Source organism: Saccostrea echinata, unplaced genomic scaffold (assembly GCF_033153115.1).
Source record: "Saccostrea echinata isolate AGI-Se365-2 ecotype Australia unplaced genomic scaffold, CSIRO_AGI_Sech_v1 ptg000117l, whole genome shotgun sequence".
Taxonomy (NCBI): Eukaryota; Metazoa; Mollusca; class Bivalvia; order Ostreida; family Ostreidae; genus Saccostrea; species Saccostrea echinata.
In genome coordinates this window covers 962,149-985,813 of record NW_026889866.1, presented here as the reverse complement: position 1 = coordinate 985,813, position 23,665 = coordinate 962,149, and the positions used below count along the sequence as shown (strand labels likewise).

Below are 23,665 nucleotides of genomic sequence, written 5' to 3'. Positions count from 1 at the left end.
ATGGGAACAAAAACAGTCTTATTTTATCTTAAATAGACACATTAAAATTTGTGACAACGAGGAAATTTTCAAATTACTCCGCATGTTCAATTATTTGACCTTTTTGTACTCAAACATTTTCATTTTTCTGGCATTAAAAATTTAACAAGCAAAAAAATCATTAGAAAGTAATGACATTTTACTGAATTTAAGAAGAATGGTAAAGAGTATCGTATATATTCAGAAAAGAAAATTAAAAGTGGGGGTCTGTGATGTTATTTTTTAGATATTACTAAAATAGTGCTAATTTTAAGCTTAAATTAGGGCTATTTTTTTTTCTTCATTTTCACAATTTATTTGCTATATTTATCAAATATGATGATAGAATTCATGACAGTTTATTTAATAGATAATTTAGGACCAGTATAAAACAGTCCACTGCAAAAAAATAACTATGTGTGCAGACTGCATGTAAAAATAGGAATCCAAACCTAACATACTTTAGATACTTCGAAAGAGAAAAAATGATCATTTTCTTCTAAAAATCCTTCCGCCACAAAATATAGTTCCTCGCTTAATGCTTTTGGTATGGAATTCAATCATGGAGTTTTAACTGAATATAGTTAAATTGGCATTGTAGAATCCAAATTTATTGTAAGAATTAAAACATTATGGAGAATTTTTGAAATATAGGTTAAGATAAAAATCTGCTCAAAAGCTCAGGAGCGAACCTCGTTAAGACTCTTGCCTTATTAGCATCAAATTCATTTTTCTACATCCTATATTCTGTCCCGTCTTTGAACAAACCAGAGCAAATCAAGGTTGTCGTCGGTCTGCTACTTTCGTTTTAGAGCGTCTGTCGTTATATTGTCAACATGGTCAAGGACGAATTCTTTTGAAGTTTACTTGTATTTACGATATTTGATGACTTAAACAATATTCGAAGAGCTTTTATAAGCTTATTTTATTAAATGTTTTGACAATTAAAGTTGAACTTATCGACGTTCATCTCGATTGCGATTCATTTCCACATCGCGGCATAAAGTATTCCTACGCTGTACAAAAATAACAGATTGTATGGAGGCTTCAAAGAGAAATAATTTTAAAACTTCGTAATTGGAATTATAAGAATTAAACGTTCTTTTTTCAGAATCTATCGATGTGTAAACACATGCCTTTGTACTCACAAACTTTACATAAATTTGTGAGTACAAAGGCATGAGTTTACACATCGATAAATTCTGAAAAAAGAACATTTAACCCTATAATATATATATATATATATATATATATATATATATATATATATATATATATATATATATATATATATATATATATATATATATATATATATATATATATATATATATATATATATATTCAATAAAACAGTTTCCAAACTTCATTTCACTAGCGCTTTACGGATTTTCATACATCTATCTTCAGGTGTACATACATACATTTGCTGTGATTTCTACTAAGCCAACTGTGAAAGTGATCTGAAAGCCATTTTTGTGTATATACACGTAGAAACTCGCGCTATGGTGACGTCACATAAAGGCTACAGAGACGTTAACGAAAATATAACAATACAGGGCATCGAGAAATTCAAATATTGAGTATATTTTTGGTGCTTTTTAACTGTAATGTAAAATGCAGATATAAGGAATGTTTTAAAGTTTAGTGTGAATTATAGATGCCTACATGACAAATATGATCCTTTTGCTCAGAAACGTTAACTATGACCCTGGACTACATGACGTCATAGTTAACGTCAATAAGCCAAACAATCTGTTCAAATGTATTTACGTCAGAAGATATATGCATGAAATTCGAGAAAGCGCTAGTGAAAGGAAATCTGGAATATGTGCATTTTCTTTTTCTTTTATAATTATTTTTACCGTGTGACATATATTTATCATTTTGTATACAACTTCATATCTTACTCACTTTCTGAGAATTCTTGGGGAAAACACCAACTTCACAGGCTATAGTGATGTAATTACTTCCTTTAAACCTGAACCCATATATCTTGGCGGCAATGACATCAGTTTTGTTTTGGTATTTGTTTATAGATGACAATAATTCCTCGTGTACTTTGCATCCCGTTCTATTATGAAAAAGCGTAAAGCTGCATTGTTCTTTGAAAAGAACTTAAGCTTGTGTTAAAAAAGACAAATATAACCCAGTTATCAATGACACAAAACCAATAAAATATACATATTGCGCACAAGGCAAATAAATAAATGAATGAATAAAAAGATAAATAACAAAACGAATGAATAAAAAATTATATATAAAAAATATTTTCAATATGAATACTTACACCGCACATACCATGTTTACTTTATGATTGTGTGGAAGGCAAATTGCATTTTATCGGTTCCAAAAAACGAAACTGTTTGCCTGAGTTTGTTAGGCTAAGGACAAATGTTTGGTTTAGGGGTTCGATGAAACGCATTTTGCACAAAAAACAATTCAGTAAAAGTTTTGCTATACTTTAAACAATTGTTTCTAATGCTTATAATACAATCCATTGACTCATCGAGCAGTCCTACATTATATTTATGGACTTATCAGGAGAAATACTGGAATAGTAATTTATAAAAAAATATATATATATATAGGAGACAATTATTATTAAAAGTATCATCCTTTAACAACGTCTCCGATCTATGTGCATTTAAACTAATTTAGAAGATATTTTGATTAATGAAATGTCGAGTGATGAAAAATAAATTTTATGCTTTCTTCACAGTGAGAGGTGTACAAGCAAATTTTCATAACGCACTTATTGTAGAGACAAGAAGGAAATAAAAGTGGTCTTATATGATCATGTTTTTCCCCTTACTTTTTAAAAATGACAATATTTTTTCCCGAAAAACGAAAGATCATATTTCTTTCGGGAAGATTTGGTATGATGCAGCAAAGAGATTTTTTATATCTAACAACCTTGAAGCCCAACACACTGCGTATAAAACAAATGATATGAAAATTGTTCTTACTTGCTTTCATCCCATAATGAAACATTTTTCCCGCGTTCTCCAGGGACTACTGTTCCTGCATATGCAGTACATTGTTTTGGTATTACCTCATAATGGGAGACTGAAAATGATAATGATAGAGTAAGAAAGGTCCAAAATACTTTTTCTTTACATTGGGACAATTAAAACTAATTTAAATGTCAACATGCAAACATATGCATTGTCGTTAGTAAAGATAAGTTGCTTAAATATGCAAGTACATGTATTACCTGGTAAGTGTACAAGTTTATGATACGCTTGAATATTTCTCAACTACATTTTAAAGAGGTTTACTAGAATTATACATATCTCTATGATATTCAAACCAAAGATTTCTATTCATTTTAAGGACTTAATATGCATATCATAATTAAATAAGGGATATTGTGTATTTTTTCAAAATATGTTTGATAAACTAAGCTGGTATCATGCCAGATTTTGAACTTGTAACACACACCGACATTATTCGATTGCCCCAACAATTTAGATTTTATACGCACATGGCGATTTCTTAATTGCCTTTTTATCTCACCTGAGCCGAAGGCTCAAGTGAGCTTTTCTGATCGAAATTTGTCCGTTGTCTTTCGTCGTCGTCGCTGTTGTTGTCGTTGTAAACTTTTCACATTTTCATCTTCTTCTCAAGAACCACTGGGCCAATTTCAACCAAACTAGCCACAAAGTATCCTTGGGTAAAGGGGATTCAGTTTGTTCAAACGAAGGGCCATGCCTTCTTCCAAGAGGAGATGATCAATTATAAATTCGTGAAAAATTAATGGCATCATTTAAAAATCTTCTTCTCAAGAACCACTGTGCTTGAAAATATGAAACTTATATGAAAGCATCCTCAGGTAGTGTAGATTCAAATTTGTCCAAATCATGACCCCCGGGGGTAGAGTGGGGCCACAATTGGCGACCAAAGTTTTACATGGGAATATGTAGGGTAATTATTTAAGAACACTCAATTATTCTCAAGAACACGAAGCCATGATTGGTCATATTTATATGGAAGCATCCTCAGGTAGTTTACATTCAAGTTTATTCAAATCATGACCTCCGAGGGTAGGGTGGGGCCACAATGGGCGATCAAAGTTTTATATAAGAATATATAGGAAAATTCTTTAAAAATCTTCTCAACGCAGGTAGCTATAGGTTAAGGTTCCCATAGAATATCACAGTGCACTCTGTACCTTCCCTTCTCTTAACTACCAAAATATGACGTCATAATGGAAAATGACGTCATGTCACTGCAAACTTGAGTTGTTATGACGGGGAGAGTGTCATAAACTTTACACTTTATTTCAAACTACATGTAAAATGCTAGATAGCTATTGCAAAATTCACGAGTCATTAAAGGTTTTTTTAAGTCTTATATGTCCGAATTTTTTGAAAATACATCACTTACGTACCCTTCGTTGAAAATCAGCATGTTCAAAATGCTTACGAAAATTAAACTTTTGAAAAGTATACTTTTTTCCCCCGTGGTTGAAGGTAGAATTTTTTTTTGTGTGTGTATAAAAGAGTCTGGCGCTGGTGATTAATGAGGATTAATCTGAGTTTTCTTATGGAAATCTGTAAGAAGAGGTTGTTCTCTAACTGAATCTTGCTTAGGAAAAATGTGTAATGGCTTTCTTTTAATACAGATAACGATATTGTGTGGAAAATACACATACATTTGTAGGTAAGATGAATTTCTCACGAAATATTTTGTACCCAAGTAATACCATGACTTTTCCCAAGCACATTTCGGGTACACAATGATACGATGGGTTTATTTATATGACAGAATATTAATAATTATTTTGTTAATCAGCTGCGCCGAAGCGATTTATGTGAAACACTTCAAAAAATTATAAATGACCGTCACATGATCAACAAAGTCATGTGATACCATGACACATATCTTTAATATATAGCCGAGGGAATCCTTTATATTATTTGGAAGTACTAAAGTACAATGCTTATAAATTGAATCCGAAACCGACCTCGCAATGCAATATTATGCTTTGAGCGCATTTCAAAGCTTCGGGAAGCCTTAACATAGCTGCGAAGAACAACAAAGCCGTGATTGGTCATATTTATATCGAAGCATCCTCAGATAGTGTAGATTCAAGTTTGTTCAAATCATAACCCCCCCCCCCTCCCCTGGGTAGGGTGGGGCCACAATGGTCGATCAAAGTTTTACATAGGAATATATAGTAAAAATCTTTAAAAATCTTCTTCTCAAGAAAAGCATAGCTATGTTTAGTCGTATTTATATGGTAGCATCCTCAGATAGTGTACATTCAAGTTGGTTCAAACCCTCAACCCCATGGGTAGGGTGGGGCCACAATGGGCGATCAAAGTTTTACATAGGAATACATAGGAAAAATATTTAAGAATCTTCTTCTCAAGAACAGCAAAGCCATGATTGGTCATATTTAAATGGAAGCATGCTCAGGTAATGTAGATTCAAGTTTGTTCAAATCATGACCCCCAGGAGAATAGAGGGGTCATAACAGGGGATAATGGTCATACAAATGATTTATCAATAAATATTTTCTTCTTAAGAACAGCAAAGCCATTATTTTTCATATATATTCAAAACATCCCAATGAAGTATAGATTCAAGTTGGTTCACCCCCCCCCCACCTCTTTTATTTTTAAACTTTTCAAGACTAAACTGATTTCTACGGTTTCCTAGCCAATATGGCCCCTGTGCCTCCTGTTTTATTTACATTTCACGTGTCATCAGAATATGAACTATTCTGTACAGAGCTTGATGATATCGAAAATTGTATTGTTAAAAATTGTCCTTATGTTTACGTGTTGTCATATGCTGAAGGAAATTGACTTGTCATGACAAAATGCATAAGAAATCAATTATGACTGTGAAGTCTTAATTCGTTTTACTTTAAAAAAAAAGAGGACAATTACAGAAGGTACAGAATACATCCCTTAGTATTCACAATAATTTTTCTTATATTTTTATGACAGAATTCATAATTAATATATGGTGAGTTATTGCATTAACTTTGCTTTTGTTGCATTTTGCAATGGTTTGGGAAAATTGTGCACTAGGATTAAACACAAATACATTTAGATTTCAATAATAAAAAAACAATGCTTATATTACGGATCTTAAAGTGAATTTAGGATATACGATTATTATTTACACAATTCATACATACCTCCAGTATATTTAAGAAACATGAAAAATTCATCTCCAATATAGATCTCGCTGATGTCAGGAGAGTTGATATCCTCGATTGATTTAAAGTGCATTTCAATTGATGATACTTCTTTTTGGTTGTCTGGTAATATGTGGGACCTGAATGTTTTTGAAATTCATCATCAATTTACTTACTTCAATAGTAATGGTTTGACTAAGAACTTTCGAAGTTGATATGTATTCAGGTGCATACATACAATCATTTATACTCTCTTTTTTTTCATAATACAGAAAGTATTGGATTGTATTTAAAATATTGCAACTTTTATCTGAAATACACAATTCCGAATATGGCACATCACACGTTGCAATATTCGATATTTTCCATTTGTATTGTACACCTTTATTTGCATTCTACTTATACTTTTCCATTTTTATTCTTTACTTTTTCCTTTGTATTCTAAAATGTTTAATATGTATTCTATAATTTTCAATGCGTATTCTATAATTATATAATACAATTGGAAAATTATACAATAAAAAGGGACAATTATATGTTTACAATACAAATGAAAGTTACTGTATATAATACAAATATAAATTATGCAATACAAATATAAATTATGCAATACAAATATAAATTATGCAATACAAATGAATAATTATACAATACAAATAAAAATTTTAGAATAGAAACGGAAAGTATAGAATACAAATAGAAAATTATACAATACAAATGGACAATTATACACTACGAGGGTTGTAGAAAAAGTTGGCGGACACGTTGATTTATGGAAAATATATTGTAGACTTTGAAGAATGAAATATATCTAATTAAATTCTTATCGTTTGTTAATTTGTATGTAAGAGGTCGGATCCATTTACTATAACTTGGAAAATATACGATGGTTTTTACTGCGCGGTCAAAGGATTCACGGAACAATCACTTGACGTTTTATGATGTTAGTTGACGTGACAACCTGTATCCAGACCTGTGAAGCGTTTTCATAGTTCTAAATGCATTTCATTTCTACAGACTTTTCATGTCTTTTTCTGACCTAAAAATTGGACAAGTATATCAAGACATGTTATAATTTTTAATAGATGTGTAGTTAACGCCACAAATGCCCTCGCAAGCATCCAAAATTTCAAATGCAATTTTTAGTTTTAAATTTGTATTCAAGCTTGACCCGTATTTTCTGATAAAATAGCTGCATATGTAATTTTAACCTTTTACATACATCCCTACAAAAGTTAAAAAGCAGAAACTGAAAATCTCTTATTTTTTCAACGTTCAGGTTCAAAAATCATCGGACCATGACCAAATTCGAACTTGACCTGTATTTCCTGGTTAAAATCCTGCATATGCAGTTTCAACCTTATACATACATCCCTACAAATGTTAGAGAGTGAAAACTGAAAATTTCTTCCTTTTTTTAAGTTCAAGAGGGATAACTCTGTCAAAAATCATCGGACCATGACCAATTTCGAACTTAATCTGCGTATTCCTCTAACGTATCCAATTGTCAAATTTGTGTTGATTGAAATATGAAGATAACGAACAGTATTCAATCTCGATTGATTGATTGATTGTGTGTTGTTTTATGTCAAATTCCAGAATTTTTCACTCTTTTAGAAACGTCACCATATACCGGTGAAGGGCTTCAAATTTTGACCTTTACTCGGCACTCAGGGCCATGAGCAATGGGGGTCTTTCTCGTGCCAACGTCTGCCGTGACACGGGACCTCGGTTTTTAAGGTCTCATCCGAAGTACCCGCAACGTTCACTTTAAAGTACCGAGCTCATGGCGAAAACGAACAGTTTCACCTATTTTTTATCGACTTATATATAGGTCTGTCGCGGCCGTGGTTCGCACTCACGACCTCCCGATCACGGAGCAAGCGCTCTACCGACTTAGCTACGGTGAACGGTATATTCAATCTCGATAGTCAAATGAAACGATACATATTCTAGTACTGCGGCATAGGTAACCTATTGTGCATTTTGTGATAAAAGCACCGTTTTTTGGCACAAATATAGACATTCACAATATAAAGAAATCTGGATATTGGGCCATCGCAGAATCTAGCCTTGATGGCCATGGCAGCCATTTCACAAAATGGCCCTCAGAAATTACGCTTATGGTTGACATTTACTAATTTCTTGCACGGATTTCCCCTACTATTATGGTTTAAGATAATAAAAATACTTTATGAATTATTAGTAAAAATGTTTGGTGCTTTTAATAAAATATATGCATATGACATCACTTTTTAATATACTATGCCGCTTTTCATAAGATGAAACTAAGATAAAGTCAAAAATAACATTTGCATCTAGCTACCTAAATTAATATTGATTTAATAAATGATCCCTTTTAGATATAATTAAATAGTAAAAGATATTATAAACAACATACCCAGTTATCAACGTCATTTGAATTCAATACAACAGTCTAAGCTGTCCTGCTATATGTCCCAAGTGGTCACAATTACAATATTCACAATGTTGTGATATAAAGTCCATATTGACTTTAAACAAAAAAATAAGCCCTTCGTATAACTTGAGTTTGGGTATTTTACATGGGCTCAAATGACAAGAGAAGTACCTGCACAATTCCGTTTTTTCGCTTTGCTCTTGCTGCATTTTTAAAGAAAATATACATGTATGCATTTTTAACTAGATCTAATGTGAGACTCTTTGAACTTGCTAGAAATTTGATCAAAGAAAGATCTGATGACCATTTGGACAATGATATAAACCATCCATAGTAAATAGTTTGTCACTTGATCCTCGGGCTACATATCCTTACTGAAAATCCTACATGCATAGAATAAAATCACTTTTGGTTCTAAGATGTAGATAACAACCACCACAGAATGGAGATGAGCTCGATTCTTATGCTGAAAGGAAAATGTGAGGTTTCTTTGTTTTATTTGAAAGACAATATAGAGAGGAGATTAACATTTAATCTGAATGAAGTCAAACCCTTCTATCCTGTTACCGATTGCTGGATTTTGTGTTGTTAGGGGTTTTGTGATGAATAGAAATATGGCCGAACAGAATAAAGACGTTCTCTGACTAAAATCTTCAAACTTATCTTTTCCAATTCTATTCAAACTTTCTGCAGAGTTTAATGCAGAATGGTCTGCATGCTCCATAATATCCAGAACTATGAGGCCATTACTTAATTTTTCAGAGGGATTGTTAGTCATTGATCAAACAAGAGATCAAACACCTGTAGCAAACAAGGTGTATACACTTGTAATTTGATATTGATGACATTTTTTTTCTGTGGGGTCATCATGACACTTCTGTATTAATCTCTGGTCCAGCTAGCATCTACCTTCCATCAGAGAAGAACTAATTCTTCATTGAAAAGGAAACAGTTTCTTTCTAATCCTTGATATATACATTCTTAGGTGTTTGTATCTGATCAATGGGAAAACAGATAACACCCTCTTGGTATCCCTTTCTTCATGGTTTACTTTAAGGTATTTTGATATATCACTAAAATGAATAGTATCCAACAACAGATTGCAAGCTCTATAAGAGCTGGAAATGATCGAAGCTGTGGGCTTAAAACGAAGGTCAATTCACACAACAGTCTAAAATTACTAAAAATGGGAATAAAATTGATCCCTTTCTTTGCAAGAGTTTTTGAACTCCAAAATTTTATTTTCAGTTTCTGTGAATATCATTCAATAACAGTCAATAGCACGTTGCTAATGTATGAAATATGAAGTTTTGAACAGCAATCAAGCTCAAATGTCTAATACAACGTTACAAATTCGGAGCAATCAGCATAAACGGAACTCTAAAGACATAAGAGGTGGGATCAAGTGCTATGGAGGAGTAAGCATCCCCTGTCGATCGGTCACATTTGCTGTGTGCTCCTTGTCTTGATGGGTAAACGAAAATATCCGTAGTAAATTCAGTGAAATAATGGCTTTACATCTTGATAAACACAAGACAGAGACGGTTACCTCATGTTCTCTTCTTGAACAAGAATCATAGGATGCATGTGAGAAAAGGACATCTTTCTCTGTAGTCGTAATATCTGTTTTTGAAAAGTGACTGGATGGATTAGTAAACCCAGCCGTTCTCATAATTTAAAGAATCTGATGTGATTACTTTTAACTTAACGCCTTGGGCAACAATGCATAATATAACTAAGTAAACTTGACCATTCTGTTCTTCAAAAGAATTCCGTTTTTCTTTCAATTCACCGAAAGTTTTTGCCACGTACTCTGCACTCATCCTAACCCCCCAAAGGGGCCATGACATTTGAATCCACACAACATTGAGATGTTTCAGTATTCATATGGCTAAATATGGCCATTTCATGGCGGGGGCATAAAAATGTCTTTTATGGCGTATCAGATATTAGTGAGATGTTTAAACCAATGTCTACGCAGTTCAGCGATCAGATATACGAGAAACACTGCAAATTCCATAGGCGCAACGTCCATGCAAAGAGCAGGATTTTGGGGGTATCGCAGGAGTTGAAAATAAAAAAAAATGTCCATCCTTTCATTCTTAAAAAGTTCTACCACATGAACATTGTGGTACTAGATACGTGTAAGCCATCCCCAGCAGCATCTAAAAATATATTTATATCTTTCGGGCATTTTCCTGTCTGCACACAATTTTTTTTAAAAGCTTGGTGCTCCTAGACGTTCAATGACGTTACCATTTTTTTTTTTTTTAACGCATTGATCATTTACATGTATAATTAGCGATACAACAGTCAAAACTTCTCCAATTTTATTCAAAAGTTCGCTAAATGACGTTTCATGAATATCTTAGAGAGATGTGAAATATCATAAATCTTAATACGCTACAACAGTGCAATTTTTAATTTCAAAATTATGTCTCTAAATTGTAAAGCTGCAATAATTTAGCTAGGTATACTTTAAAAAAAAGATCATCGGAAAACACATATTCTTTGTACATTAATAGGAAAATGCGTATAGCTTTTTTTAATGCAGAGTTTTACTGATTTCATACAAATAGCGCGCTCACAACAGAACTTGTCCGCGAATATTCTAACAATCCTAGTACAAATGAAAGTTGTACAATGCAAATTAATATTATATTAAACAAATATAAATTATGCAATTCAAATGAAAAAAAAATACAACACAAATAAAAAAAAGTTTAGAATGCAAATGGAAAATTATACAATACAAATGTAAAATTATACAATACAAATGAAAAAAATTGAATATTGCGACGTTTGACATGCCATACACATACTTCTGCACAGATGGCACAAATTAGAGGGGGAAAAGTAGAAGCATATTAGAAAAAATGCAGCATTTCTTTGATCAGAGTACACCTGATAGACCGGACGCAATTCATAGCGCTCCGGATTTCTTTCTTCACAACTGTTTATAAACTTCTTAACTTTTTTCTTTGTCCTGAGGAAGGGACAGGTCGTCCCACAAAATTTGACAATTTTTATTGTTCGTGTCGTTGGTCATTTTAAGTTCTTTATAGAAATTTCCATCCGTGACCTTGTATCTACATAGTAGATCCGACACTTAGGATATACAGTGTTGTTGGTTTTTAGTGCTTTATATATATATATATATATATATATATATATATATATATATATATATATATATATATATATATATATATATATATATATATATATATATATATATATATGTGTGTGTGTGTGTGTGTGTGTGTGTGTGTGTGTGTGGGTGTGGGTGTGTGGGTGTGCTAAATGGGCTAGATCTAAATGTATTAATGTATTGCAGTAGCAAAATTGGATATATGAATGGGTAAATGTTTTTGTTTAAGCAAGATGAAAAAGAACCTTGATAGAGCCGAATGAGTAGAGAGAAAACACCATCGGGCTTTCGGTTCTCGGAGGGAATGTTTTCTCTACTAAAGTATTCCACACCATCTCGTTATTCATACATTCCATAATGACCGATGTGAGACAAGTATCAAAAAATATATAGAAGAATATCCGAATTGAATTCAGACATTTTTCGAAGGCTACATAAATGTAACGATAAAATATATTATTTTCTCAATAAAACGATACATACCCTCCTTCAAAAACATGTGCAACAGTTTTATTTACTCCAGCATTTGGGATGTTAAGGCATCTTATTTTAAATTTATGGTTGTTGTGTCCTCCAATAAAAACTTGGGTCGTTGTAGATAAAGTTTTGTTCGCTGATACAGTTGTGGCACTTGTGGTTTCATCAAATATTGGATCTTTAACACTTATTTCTACTTCAATTGCAGTGGGAGTTTCCTGCAATTTGTTAAAACTGTATTGTAGAATTTGCTACAATAAATGTACGTATTGACGTGATCTGGTTAAAATATTTGATACAAATGTTTTACAATGTACAAACATATTTTAGATCGATCGAGATGCAGGATTTTGAAAACAGGGAAAAATAAGATAAAAGAATCTATTTTAAAACAAATGTTCATTCAAAAACCTGTCTTACAAATACGTGTATCTTAGGCACAAAAAAAATCATTGAAAAAGGTGACATTAAATGATCTTATTCAAATTAGCAAATATAAAATTTGATAAAAGAAATCAGACCCCCTTCACTTCATCAGTGCAATTATACGAAATATTAAAAATTCCTTCATGTTGTGTCAGAGGTGTATTTTTGCAAGTTCCATTCGAAATGATCACTGTACTATCCTTATGAATCCCAAAAATTTCTATGCCTTCACTCTCACGGCATCCTGGAAATAAAAATATGTTTTTGACTAATTCATTGCAAGGAACTTCATTCGTCATTCACATTTTACTTATATGGAATATTCTTTCTATTTCCATTAAAAATAGAAACAAAATTACACAAACATGACATACTAAAACTATAGTGAGGATGCATCCAGTCAGCAAGCGCTTGGCCAGAGATCTTAAAAGAGGAAGAGAAATGAATGAATAATTGTAAAAAAAAATATGTATCAATTATAGATTGGCTTCAGAGAGTGTGTATCTTCGACAACCTCTAAAATTATTTCTCTTTTCATCTTATTGTATTACAGAGGATTCTTTCTCTTTTCATCTTATTGTATTACAGAGGATTCCTACTCAGTCCTTCTTGGCAGCTGATCCAACCTCTGGTGTTTCCATGGGTCCGTATTTTTGCCCTGTTCATGATTAGTTTTGTTGACGTGATTGATGAGGGTGATCAATGTTCGTTATTTTCACCTTTTATACATTATTGGTAATAAAAATTTATGAAAATTGAATTGTGAAAAAGGATGGATATATAAATATATATAATGTTCCATAACATTAACTTCAAAAGTTATTAATATTCAAAGGAACGTCGTTTCTTTAACATTTAAAGATTAAGGAGTCATCAGATTTTTGCATATGGAAAAAAAACATCCTTAAAAATAGTCTCATTAAAAAGTAGTGCTAATTGTAACGGGAACCGTTACAGATGTTCCCCAAACGGCTCCCCAATCCCTTATGATGCTCCATTCCCTGAAAGCTTCATTATACTAGACAATACTTTTGTAATATAGTTGGACACTTTATTTTTAAGGGTATTTCATCGGAAAACTACTCCGATATAGCTATATGGGTATTAGCCAATCAAATTTCAACGCATGTGCTTGCACATGTTTTCTACATTTTTCACATTAATTTTCCTATAGTGTCTCACAATACATATATTTGTGTTAAATATTAAAGAATTTCATTGAAAAATAAGAGCGATGTACCCCTTTAAGTATTAGCCAATCAGAATTCAGCATACGCGCATGCATGGCGTTGCATTCAATTTTGATAGTATCATAATGTAAGAGCTCTATGTGCCTATCCATGTCGTAAATTTCATCCTTTCTTTTGTTTTTTGAAAACCAAGGGAGTTATAGACATTTAAAGTTTCAACCAATCAGATTGCAGCACACTTGCATGCGCGTGTTTTCAAGAAATTTCTTATATATCATGTTGAAGCACCTTATAATATATACTTATATTCTAAATTTGAAAGCATTTTGTCAAAAAAGAGGGAAATTATTGAAATTTTTGTATCAGCCAATCAGAGAAGAGCACACGTGCATGCGCGTGCGTTCAAGCTAATTTGACCATGTTATCTTGTCTAGACTACTAATATATCTTTATATTTTGAGTTTCAAAGCAATTCATCAAGAAATATTAAAGTTACGGCTTCATCAAGTATATCAATCATTTCACTCATTGCACGCGCGCGCACGTGCATGCATGTGCGCGCAAAATGACCTTCGTTCCGAACACCTACACAACATGCCTATTAACCCTAAAAAGGTTTCATGTCAATCGGATTCTATGAGAACACTCCCGGACAAAAAAGTACCGGAGAAGAAAGTAGAAAAAAAAAGAATAATAAGAAGAAGAAACAGAGTAAAAACAATATGTTCCCAAATTTCGTTTGGGGAACATAATAATGTAATTTAAATCTGGAAAAATATAAAATTAATCAATCTACGTTTTTTTTTACGTATACTCGTAAACACCCATTATTAACACATGGCACCTGATCCCACCTTTGATGTTTTAGAGATCCGTGTTTGCTGTGCTCCTGATTTGTATTGTTTGAATGGATTTTTGAGCTTAAATACTGTTCGTTATATCCATATATTTCATCGTTGCCTTCTTACTTCGCTAATATTTAGAAAAAAAATACAGGTTAAACACAGGTAAATCTGTACCAAATCTGTGTTGGCTAAGTGAGAATAGGATATAGGTGGAGAACAAAAGAATTTGATAACAGGTAGGCTATAGTTTCTTTAAGCTACTACTGTGTTGGCTAAGTGGGGATGAGGTACAGGTAGAAAACAAAATAATTTAGTCACAAGTAGGCTATTGCCTGTTTTAAGCTACTACTGTGTTGGCTAAGTTTGAATGGGTTACAGGTGGAGAACAAAATGATTTAATTACATATTTATTATATTAATAGCATAATATATACAGCCAAACATCGTTATCTCGAGCTCGATATTTTATATCTTATTTGTAATCTATTTTAAAACAATAATTAAATATTATTTATCATAAAAATCAAATAATTTTAGGAAATATTTTCAACATATTGATTTTTCTTCTATTCCTGACTTTTGTTGGGCTGGTTATCTATCAGTGTTGTCATCTCTCTCTTTCTTTAAAATAATTAAATTATAGCTCATCACTGATGTAAACTAAAAATTAATTTATTAAATATTGAATTAAATATTTTTTTCATCAAGATAATATATCAATAAAGCTTTATAGAATAAGAAATTAAAAACGCTTGTGTATGGTAATGATATTTTACTTCTGGTATTTTTTTAACATGGCATAAGAAACCTTAATAAATAAGACAAAAATAAGACTGACAATCATCACAATCACTGTTCACTGCTCACTTTTAAAGAAATATCATTATTATTTTATCTATATAATTTCTGCTCACTCAAAATGAATTAGTTGCGAAGCAGCATCAGCTTAGACCACTATGTCCATTTGCCCTTGACACAGACTGTCCTTGAGACGTTGTAGAAGTGAATCCAGCAGACGATACTATCTTTTTGCGACGCACGACTCATCCTATTGTGATCTGAATTATCTTTGCTTCATTTGAAGCTTGTTCTTTTTGAAGCACTTCGATAAACACAAAGATGTTTGTGTGGGCACGTCTGCACATTCTATTGAACTTGTGGTGCCACCCCTCAACTGCGTTGTTGGTTCTCGGTCTCTCATGATCAAAATGGTTCCACGTTTCAAGATGTCCTTCGACCCAGGTTTCAGTCACATAGTCCTTGAAGCGCATTCCAGCGGTAGTGTTGTCATCATTGTCATCTAAGGACTGGAACAACACATCTTCAACACGGGGACATGGTACCAGAGGGAGGACGGCAGCTCTTCTTACAAGTCTATGGAAGTCCTCGTTCTCCTTAAATTCAGTTGTCAGACCACAGTTTTGGACTTTCCTCGAAATAGACTGAGTGTAGTGGAAAAAGCATCCTCAAATGGTTGTGTTTGGAAAGTTCTCTTTCATTGCATTTCTGGCTGCCACTTAAAAAAAAATCATCCAGGATTCGGTTGTAAGCATGGAATGTCGTTCGTTGACTGTGGTCTTCAAAAGAGAAAACAGTAAGTTGCTTCAGTTTTGTTGGGAAGCAAGCAAACTGTTCCATCAACATCTGCATACAGGGTGTATAGCTGGGTGAATAGAGATGTTCAGGAATAGAAAGTTCCATTACTAAATACGGTTGTGGACTCACAAAGTCTCTGAAGGTTGGAATCAATTGCAAACACAATTATTCTTTTTCCTGCTTCATCTCTGTCATCACATAAAAGCAATCTCTCACGAGCTAAGGTCTATGTCCATGGATCCGTAGATTGATTTCTTCTTGTGTGGTAGGCTGTTTGAGCATCATTTTTCCTCGACTCAGGTACGTACAGATTTGCAGGATTGAAAGGTAGGGATCTGTCTAATCATGTCTATCACAGTGTCATCACAGTCAGCATTCTGGAGTGCTCCTAACTCCTCATCATATATGGATGGTATGAGTGCTGCTTTCTCTCTGCATCTCTTCTTCATTTTTTTGACAAAGGATTCTGTTGCCAAATCAATGAAGTCCCCTTCATGATTTTGAGGCCGACCAAAGGACATAAGGATGTTGTCAATTGTCACAACTGTAGCTTGACACTGTCGGTCTACACATCTCCAATATGTTCGGTCGTTGCGTCTCGTCCTCACTGAATACTTATATCAACCATGAAGAAGGTATAATTTTCTCTGTCGTTCTCTAGAAAGTTGATTTGCGCTTGTAGATTGGCCATTTTCTTCTTCTTTTTTGTTGGATTCAATTTTTATAATGGAAAGCCCAGAAAACAATTAAGATCTCATAATTTTCATGCCTGTGATTCAGTAATTTAATGATCATTATTATGCCTATCTAGCTTATATTCTATAAAAACTAAAGGTGTAATGATACCTTCAATTTGAACCATTTACATGTATAAAGTAGTTACACGAACTTATAACTGGTGTATAGTTATCAAAGTGTTTGCATAATTGTGTATTTCAATTCTATGTTGTATAAAATGTACTTTTGGCTGATAAAAACTCCTTTAAGAAGCGTTTGTGATAGCATAAGAGAACTGTAAAGTAATATCTTTTGAAGTCTGACCATGATTTTTTTAAACGGACAAAAAGATGGAATTGTCGATCTCTTCGAGATGTTGCAAATTAATTTTTAGCAATTTACTTAATGACGGTGGATTTTAAATATTTCTTTTACCAGTGGTATGAATTTTTTTCCACACAAGCATTTTCTTTGCGATTTTCCCCATTGTTTACGTCTCAATATAGATATTGATACCCCCATGTCATTTTCATACAAACAGGGACGTAACAGTTTACTCTTAAACTTTGTGATTATGATAATGAATTTAAATCAAACAGACCTTTACTTTAAAAAAAATCATGGGCAGTTTAAAGCGGTATTTTCTGCTCCAGGCAAATCTTGTTACCGTCTCCTTACAAGACGTTATCTAAAGTTAAAGTATTTTACAGTCTTCGGACTACGCACTTCCTCTTATGATTTGTAGAAAACGCATGATATGAAAATTTTCAATTATTTCATTGGTTGAAATGCTGTTGAGGACAGGGAGATAATTTGCTGGTGATATGATTTTCGTACGACTTAACAATTCTTCAAGATTATTATTCTTCAAAAAAATCTACAAAAACGACCAAAGAAAATTGCATTAAATTGCAATAAATAAAACTGACACTTCAATTTTTATAGCAATTATATAAATGCATTTTTTTATAGCAATATATAAATGCATATTCATGGTAAACAGAAATGTTCTTTTTTGCATGCAAATATTGAAATTTGTATTTATTCTTTTTACTTTAAAAAAGTCTTTCATTTGGTAAGGCTAATGTCTGTAAAAATCTAATGAAGAAACTAACTGCTCAAAAAGGATACGTCCTTATAGGTTTATGTCACTCAGTTAAAGAAGATGGGAAAACAAGGCGAGCGAAGTATACCTATAGTGCGACAAACACGTAGGTGAAAAAATTTCTTTGATACTTCATCCATCATTAAAGTATACCTTTATGTAAAATCTCCACAATTTGCAAAATTCTTCCAAAGATAGAAATTATTTGCCTCTGAAATAACATACACACACTTAAGAGAGCAAAAATGATAATTTTCTCATACTATAACAGAATGTTTTGATATGAGTGAGTATTTGCTCCATTTTTTTTTTTTTTTTGGAAAGTTTATCCTTAAAGTTTGCGTAAAAATATACATTTATCGGTTAACAAAAACATGGAGCAAAGACCCACTATACTATATTAAATCTTTTAAACAAAACATTAAAATATAAAGTTTCCTTTCTTCCATAAGAGGCATAAAAACTGATTCCGTTTCGTCTTTTACTACAAAATATTTCCATTTAAAACTCATAGCATTATACACTGTGTTAAATGGAAATAAAAATAATGAAAAACAATATAACAGCTAAAAAAAAAAAAAAGAAAACTTTCTTTCTTGTTTTTATTTAGACCATTTTGACCATTTTTTTTTTCAGATTGACTGATTGTGTATTGATTTAACAACTTATTAAATTGAATAAACTTGTCAAAATATTTATTACTGATTAAGAGATTTTACAGAAAGAAAAAAACTTATATGTCCGATAATTAAAATCTGATACAAATATTTAATAATTATTTTTCATCATTTGAATAATTTTCTTTCCTAAATCAATTATCATGCAACAGAATAGAAATTCGAAAATAATTTTGAATTTTATCAGTCCACAGTTAAATTGTAATCTTTAGAAATAATGAAATTATTTTTAGGTAAATTTTATGGTTAATAATCACAATTTAACATTTAAGTAAACAATTTAAGAAGAAATAAACATCTAACCATTACCAGTTCTACGTATCTAAATCTTATCACAATAAGAAAAAAACAAAAACATTTAAAGATGTGAACAATTTTATTCAAAATTTGTAAAAGAATAATTATTGATAAACTAATAAAAGCCGAAAAAAGGTCGTTGAATTACAACTGAAAGGTCACTGAAAGATGATGGAGGGTCACTGAAAGGCGTCTGAAAGACGACGGAAAGGTCACTGAAAGATAACTGAAATGTGTCTGCTGAATGATGACTGGAAGGTACCTGAATTGTGAAAGGTCACTGAAATGAACCTGCCATTCAGTGACTGACTGGACACTGAAAAGTCACTGAAAGCCGCCTTTCAGTTTTACCTGAAAGAGTTTGTTTCTTCCTTGATATAAAGCGGAAAAAATATTAAGCTAAAGTAAATATATGGATACAAAACATGATAATTATATGTATGGCAATGAATAATTCTTATTTGTGCACCATAAAACTACACAGTCTTTATCTCCTACATTTAAATTCATATTGTAAAATCAATACGGAAAATCTTGCGCTAATGCTAGCATTCCATTTCCATGCTATTTAATTGTCTCCGCCTTTTTTCGGGTACCTTAAACTTGAAAGTGGGCTAGTTCAAATTTCCGGAATTTAAGGCTTTTACATGTCTGTAATTAAAGAAATATGTATGACGAAAAATTCCAGGCATTAATATCAAAAGCATATGCATGCACAATTTAACGATATATTGTAATTCAACGCTTAAAACGGATAGCTAATAAGATTCCAAATGACGTGCTAAAGTGCACTGATTCTTTACACCATAGAAGCCAGCACAAGATACATGTATGTCAAAATAAACAAACATTCTGAGAGTAGCGCATAAGCAATACATGTCCCCTACCGGTATTCCCTTTTCTTTTTAGGATGTCATTTTAAAAGACCCTGTATATGGAAAGTGCCCCCCAAAATGTGGACCTTTCGGTAATTACTTGTTTATACATGAAATGCCTTGGAATGAAGTCTGCCTTACACAGACGTGTTTGACTGTCTCTAGACATACATGCATGTTTTGATCAGAACAGTTCGTGTAAGCAGAACATAGTAAAGAAGTGACAGTCAAACAGTATTTATCTCCAAGACTAGTTGTTTTATTAAAATTGTTTGGAGGTACTGCGATTTAACCTGACAACAACGTTTTTGAAACATTAATTTAGTGCACCACGAACCCGATCCTGAACCCTGTTAAAAACTGATTTACTGTTGGTCAAACGTGACAAAATTCAAACTTGATAAATAGTTTGTCGCTATAAAGCTACACAGCAAGTTTCAAATAAATAATCTCTTACCTGACAACTTCATTTGGAACATTAATTTAGTGCAGTACGAACCCGATTATAAAAAAAGGAATGTTTAAAACATGTAAAAAGTCAAAGGCAAATCCCTTATAGGTGCAAGGAAGCTTCTAGGTTTTAGTTCTAGAAATTATTCTTTTGAGTTTTTTAGCAATTTTTTTTTATAATTTTGTATTAAAAAGCAGAATCTACCAACAGAAAATTGATTTATTCATCTTTTCTAAATTTTGAGCTTCAAAATTTGATGGGCATGCCCCTTGGTCCCTTCTGGTACTGCTTTGCATATGTTAGAAATATAATTTTTTAATGAATGTAAATTACGTATGTAACTTAATATTACCCGCAATCAGGAGGATTTTTGGTGACGGCGGGCCCAGTGCACGCAAGAGATAACAGATTATCAAGTTCCTTCAATATCAAGCTTCATTTGTCTTACTTTGCCCGTCATTTGATGAAATCAACTGGAAATGCATTAAATGTGTTATCTTTCTTTTCATTCCTTTAATATTTCAGATAAAGTTGGAACATTTTAAGTAGAATTATTATTTGTTTTGATGTTATCGACTATTAAATACTAACTGTTTTACCGTGTCTACCATTTGGCGTTTAGTAGATGTAGCTTAGCTTGTTTAGCAGCAAGGTAATTAATGCATATTATTCAGTTTTATCATTCTGGAGTTGATATAGGAAAGATGCTGAAGTTCCTCATTAAAAATATCTACAAGCTTGTAGCCTTAAGAGACCAGATCTTCAAACAATCTGTTGCATGGGTACTCCTTATCCCAATTTATAAGCAGCATGGAAAGAAGAGGCCTTTTTTTCTTAAATTCGACATTTAGATACGTCAACGACGTCCTATCAATTAATTATACTTTTACTTTGCTTTGATATATCTCATTGAATTTGAAATAGAAGACATCAGAGACCCCCCCCCCAAAAAAAAAAAAAAAAATTAATTTGATATCCTTTAAACAATTTAAATGCAAAACAATATTTAATTGTAAATATGTTCATATATTTCCACTTCGAATACATGTATGAAGACTTTATTTTACGTACAACGATAAAGTTCTGACCAAAGTCTAAATCTTCAGATATTCAAAGGTTGTCCTGACATCTTTAAAACAAGACGCCCATGAGCCAAAACGCCCGTCTGAGTCATTATGGCTATGTTTTTTCATCAGTATAATATACTCCCTATACATACATGTACCTATGTATATCTTGACCTCACCCTATCCCAAGGGTCATGATTTGAACAAACTTTTAATCTACAATGCCTGAGGATGTTTCCATATAGATATAGATATGAATAATTGAAAAGAAGAATTTTCATCATGCTATTAGGGAAACTCTACTGGTATTTTTTTTTTTTGCTATGTATTGAAGATTTTTGAATGACCCCACCTAATTCTCCTTATTTCTTATTTATATTTCCTTGGAAGAGGGCGTGACCCTTTCTTTTGCACAAACTTTAATCACATTCATTAAAGGATGCTTTGTGCCAAATTTTTTTGAAATTGGTCCAGTGGTTCTGGAGAGGATGCAAATGTGAAAAGTTTACATGCACAACGAAGACGACAACAACAGCAATAATGACGACTGACAACGGACAAATTTCAATCAGAAAAGCTCATACACAGGTCAGCTAAAGATATAATTCGGATGCATTATCATACATGCACATATTTCAAAGGGACATATTTTCTTGGCATTTCCAAAATATGGTATAATTTTTATGTTGATCAAAAATATTTTTCGACATTTTAATCATATACATAGGTATCATAGATGATTGCAGACTACTTTGTATGATTCATTTTGTACATTTTTTAGGGTTCAAAGAAACCTATACCTATAATGAAGGATTCAAAATCATTTAAAACAATTCAAACCATCTGAAGGACTGTGGGAAAATATGTAAACCAACACGTCTTAGCTCATCTGAGCCTTCGACCCAGGTGAGCTTTTCTAATCACATTTTGTCCGGCATCCTTTTGTCTGTCCAAGTGTAAACATTTCACCTATCCGACTTCTTCTGAAGAGCCATTGAGCTAGTTTTAACCCAACTTCCTACAAGGTATACTTGGGTAAACGGAATTCTATTTTTATTTAAATCAATGACCATTGGCTCTTCAAGGTGAAGATAATTAAGATTAGGCGAAAATTTAATATAATCTTAAAAAAATCTTCTTCTCAAGAAGCACTGAGCCTGGAAAGTAAAACTTACGAGGAAGCATCCTAAGGTAGAGTAGATTCAAGATTATTTAAATCATGTCCCCAGGGGGAGGACGGGGCCACAATGGGCGATTATAGATGTATAATGGAATATTTGGGGAGAAATTCCTCTAGCAAAGGTAAAATTATTCATATAGATATAGAAGCATTCTCTGGTAGTGTAGATTCAAAATAGTTCAAATTATGTCCCGCGGGAATATGATGGAGCTACTCTTGACAATTTAGGTTTTACATAGGAATAGGCGGTAAAAATCTTTGAAATACTTCTTCTCAAGAACAACAGAGGCATGAAATGTCATATTGATATGGTAGAATTCTCATGTCGTGTAGAATAATGCTTATACAAATCAAAAGTCCCAGGGATAGGGTGGGACCACATTGGCAAGTTTTACATTGGAATACCGTTTATTGAAAAAAAAAAAAAAATTAAAACCTTCTCACAACCAAATGGGCGAGAGGAGTGGAAATTTAGGAGAAAACTTCATAACACAGTGTAGTTTGAATTTGTCAAATCATGATCCCGTCGGTAGGGTAAGGCCACAATGGCCAATCAAAGTTTAACAATGGAATATATTTGGGGAAAATCTACAGTTGCAGTACATTACTGCCACAGCGAGTCAGGTGAACGTTGTGACCCATGGTCCTCTAGTTTTATTAGCGAGCATTTTACATAAATACCAGTGTTGAAAAAAGGACAAAATGCATTGTCTGCCATTGTAATATATGCTTTTTGAATTGGCAATTGGAATTCAATGTAGACCATGTTATAAGTAATCATGGTAATCAAAGTTATTCTAATCAAGTATGAAAACATAATTATGTTAATGCATCGTCTACTGATACAATTCTTTTAAAAATAATATATAAAAATATACATATAAAAATATATGCTATGCTTAGATGCTGTTATCAAATTAATTCAATGATGAATCAGTGCTTAAAATATGAATAATACTTACTGCTAAAACACAAGCAATTGCCACCAGAAGTTTCATAATGTCTGATCTACATAAAAAA

At 32.5% G+C, this 23,665-nt stretch overlaps 1 protein-coding gene and 1 pseudogene across 1 annotated transcript; both read right to left on the bottom strand.

The window, feature by feature from the left end:
- Positions 1-1,917: 1,917 nt before the first annotated feature.
- Positions 1,918-23,649, bottom strand: LOC133177311 (uncharacterized). The gene is made up of 7 exons (XM_061312368.1): positions 23,608-23,649; positions 13,020-13,068; positions 12,741-12,889; positions 12,226-12,437; positions 6,173-6,312; positions 2,988-3,087; positions 1,918-2,092 (listed from the first exon to the last, which is right to left on the bottom strand). Exons 1-7 carry the CDS (start codon positions 23,641-23,643, stop codon positions 1,918-1,920), a joined length of 861 nt encoding a protein of 286 aa, XP_061168352.1. The 5' UTR covers positions 23,644-23,649.
- Positions 15,591-16,725, bottom strand: LOC133177285 (uncharacterized; annotated as a pseudogene).
- Positions 23,650-23,665: the final 16 nt, after the last annotated feature.

Bases quoted from the DNA above. Each gene is read 5' to 3' on its own strand.
- LOC133177311 (XM_061312368.1), bottom strand. From the start codon at position 23,643: ATGAAACTTCTGGTGGCAATTGCTTGTGTTTTAGCA. The intron at 12,438-12,740 runs GTCTGATTTCTT...AACAAATTGCAG, and splicing joins GCACTGATGAAGTGAAGGGG to GAAACTCCCACTGCAATTGA. The intron at 3,088-6,172 runs GTATGTATGAAT...TATCATTTTCAG, and splicing joins GTTTCTTAAATATACTGGAG to TCTCCCATTATGAGGTAATA.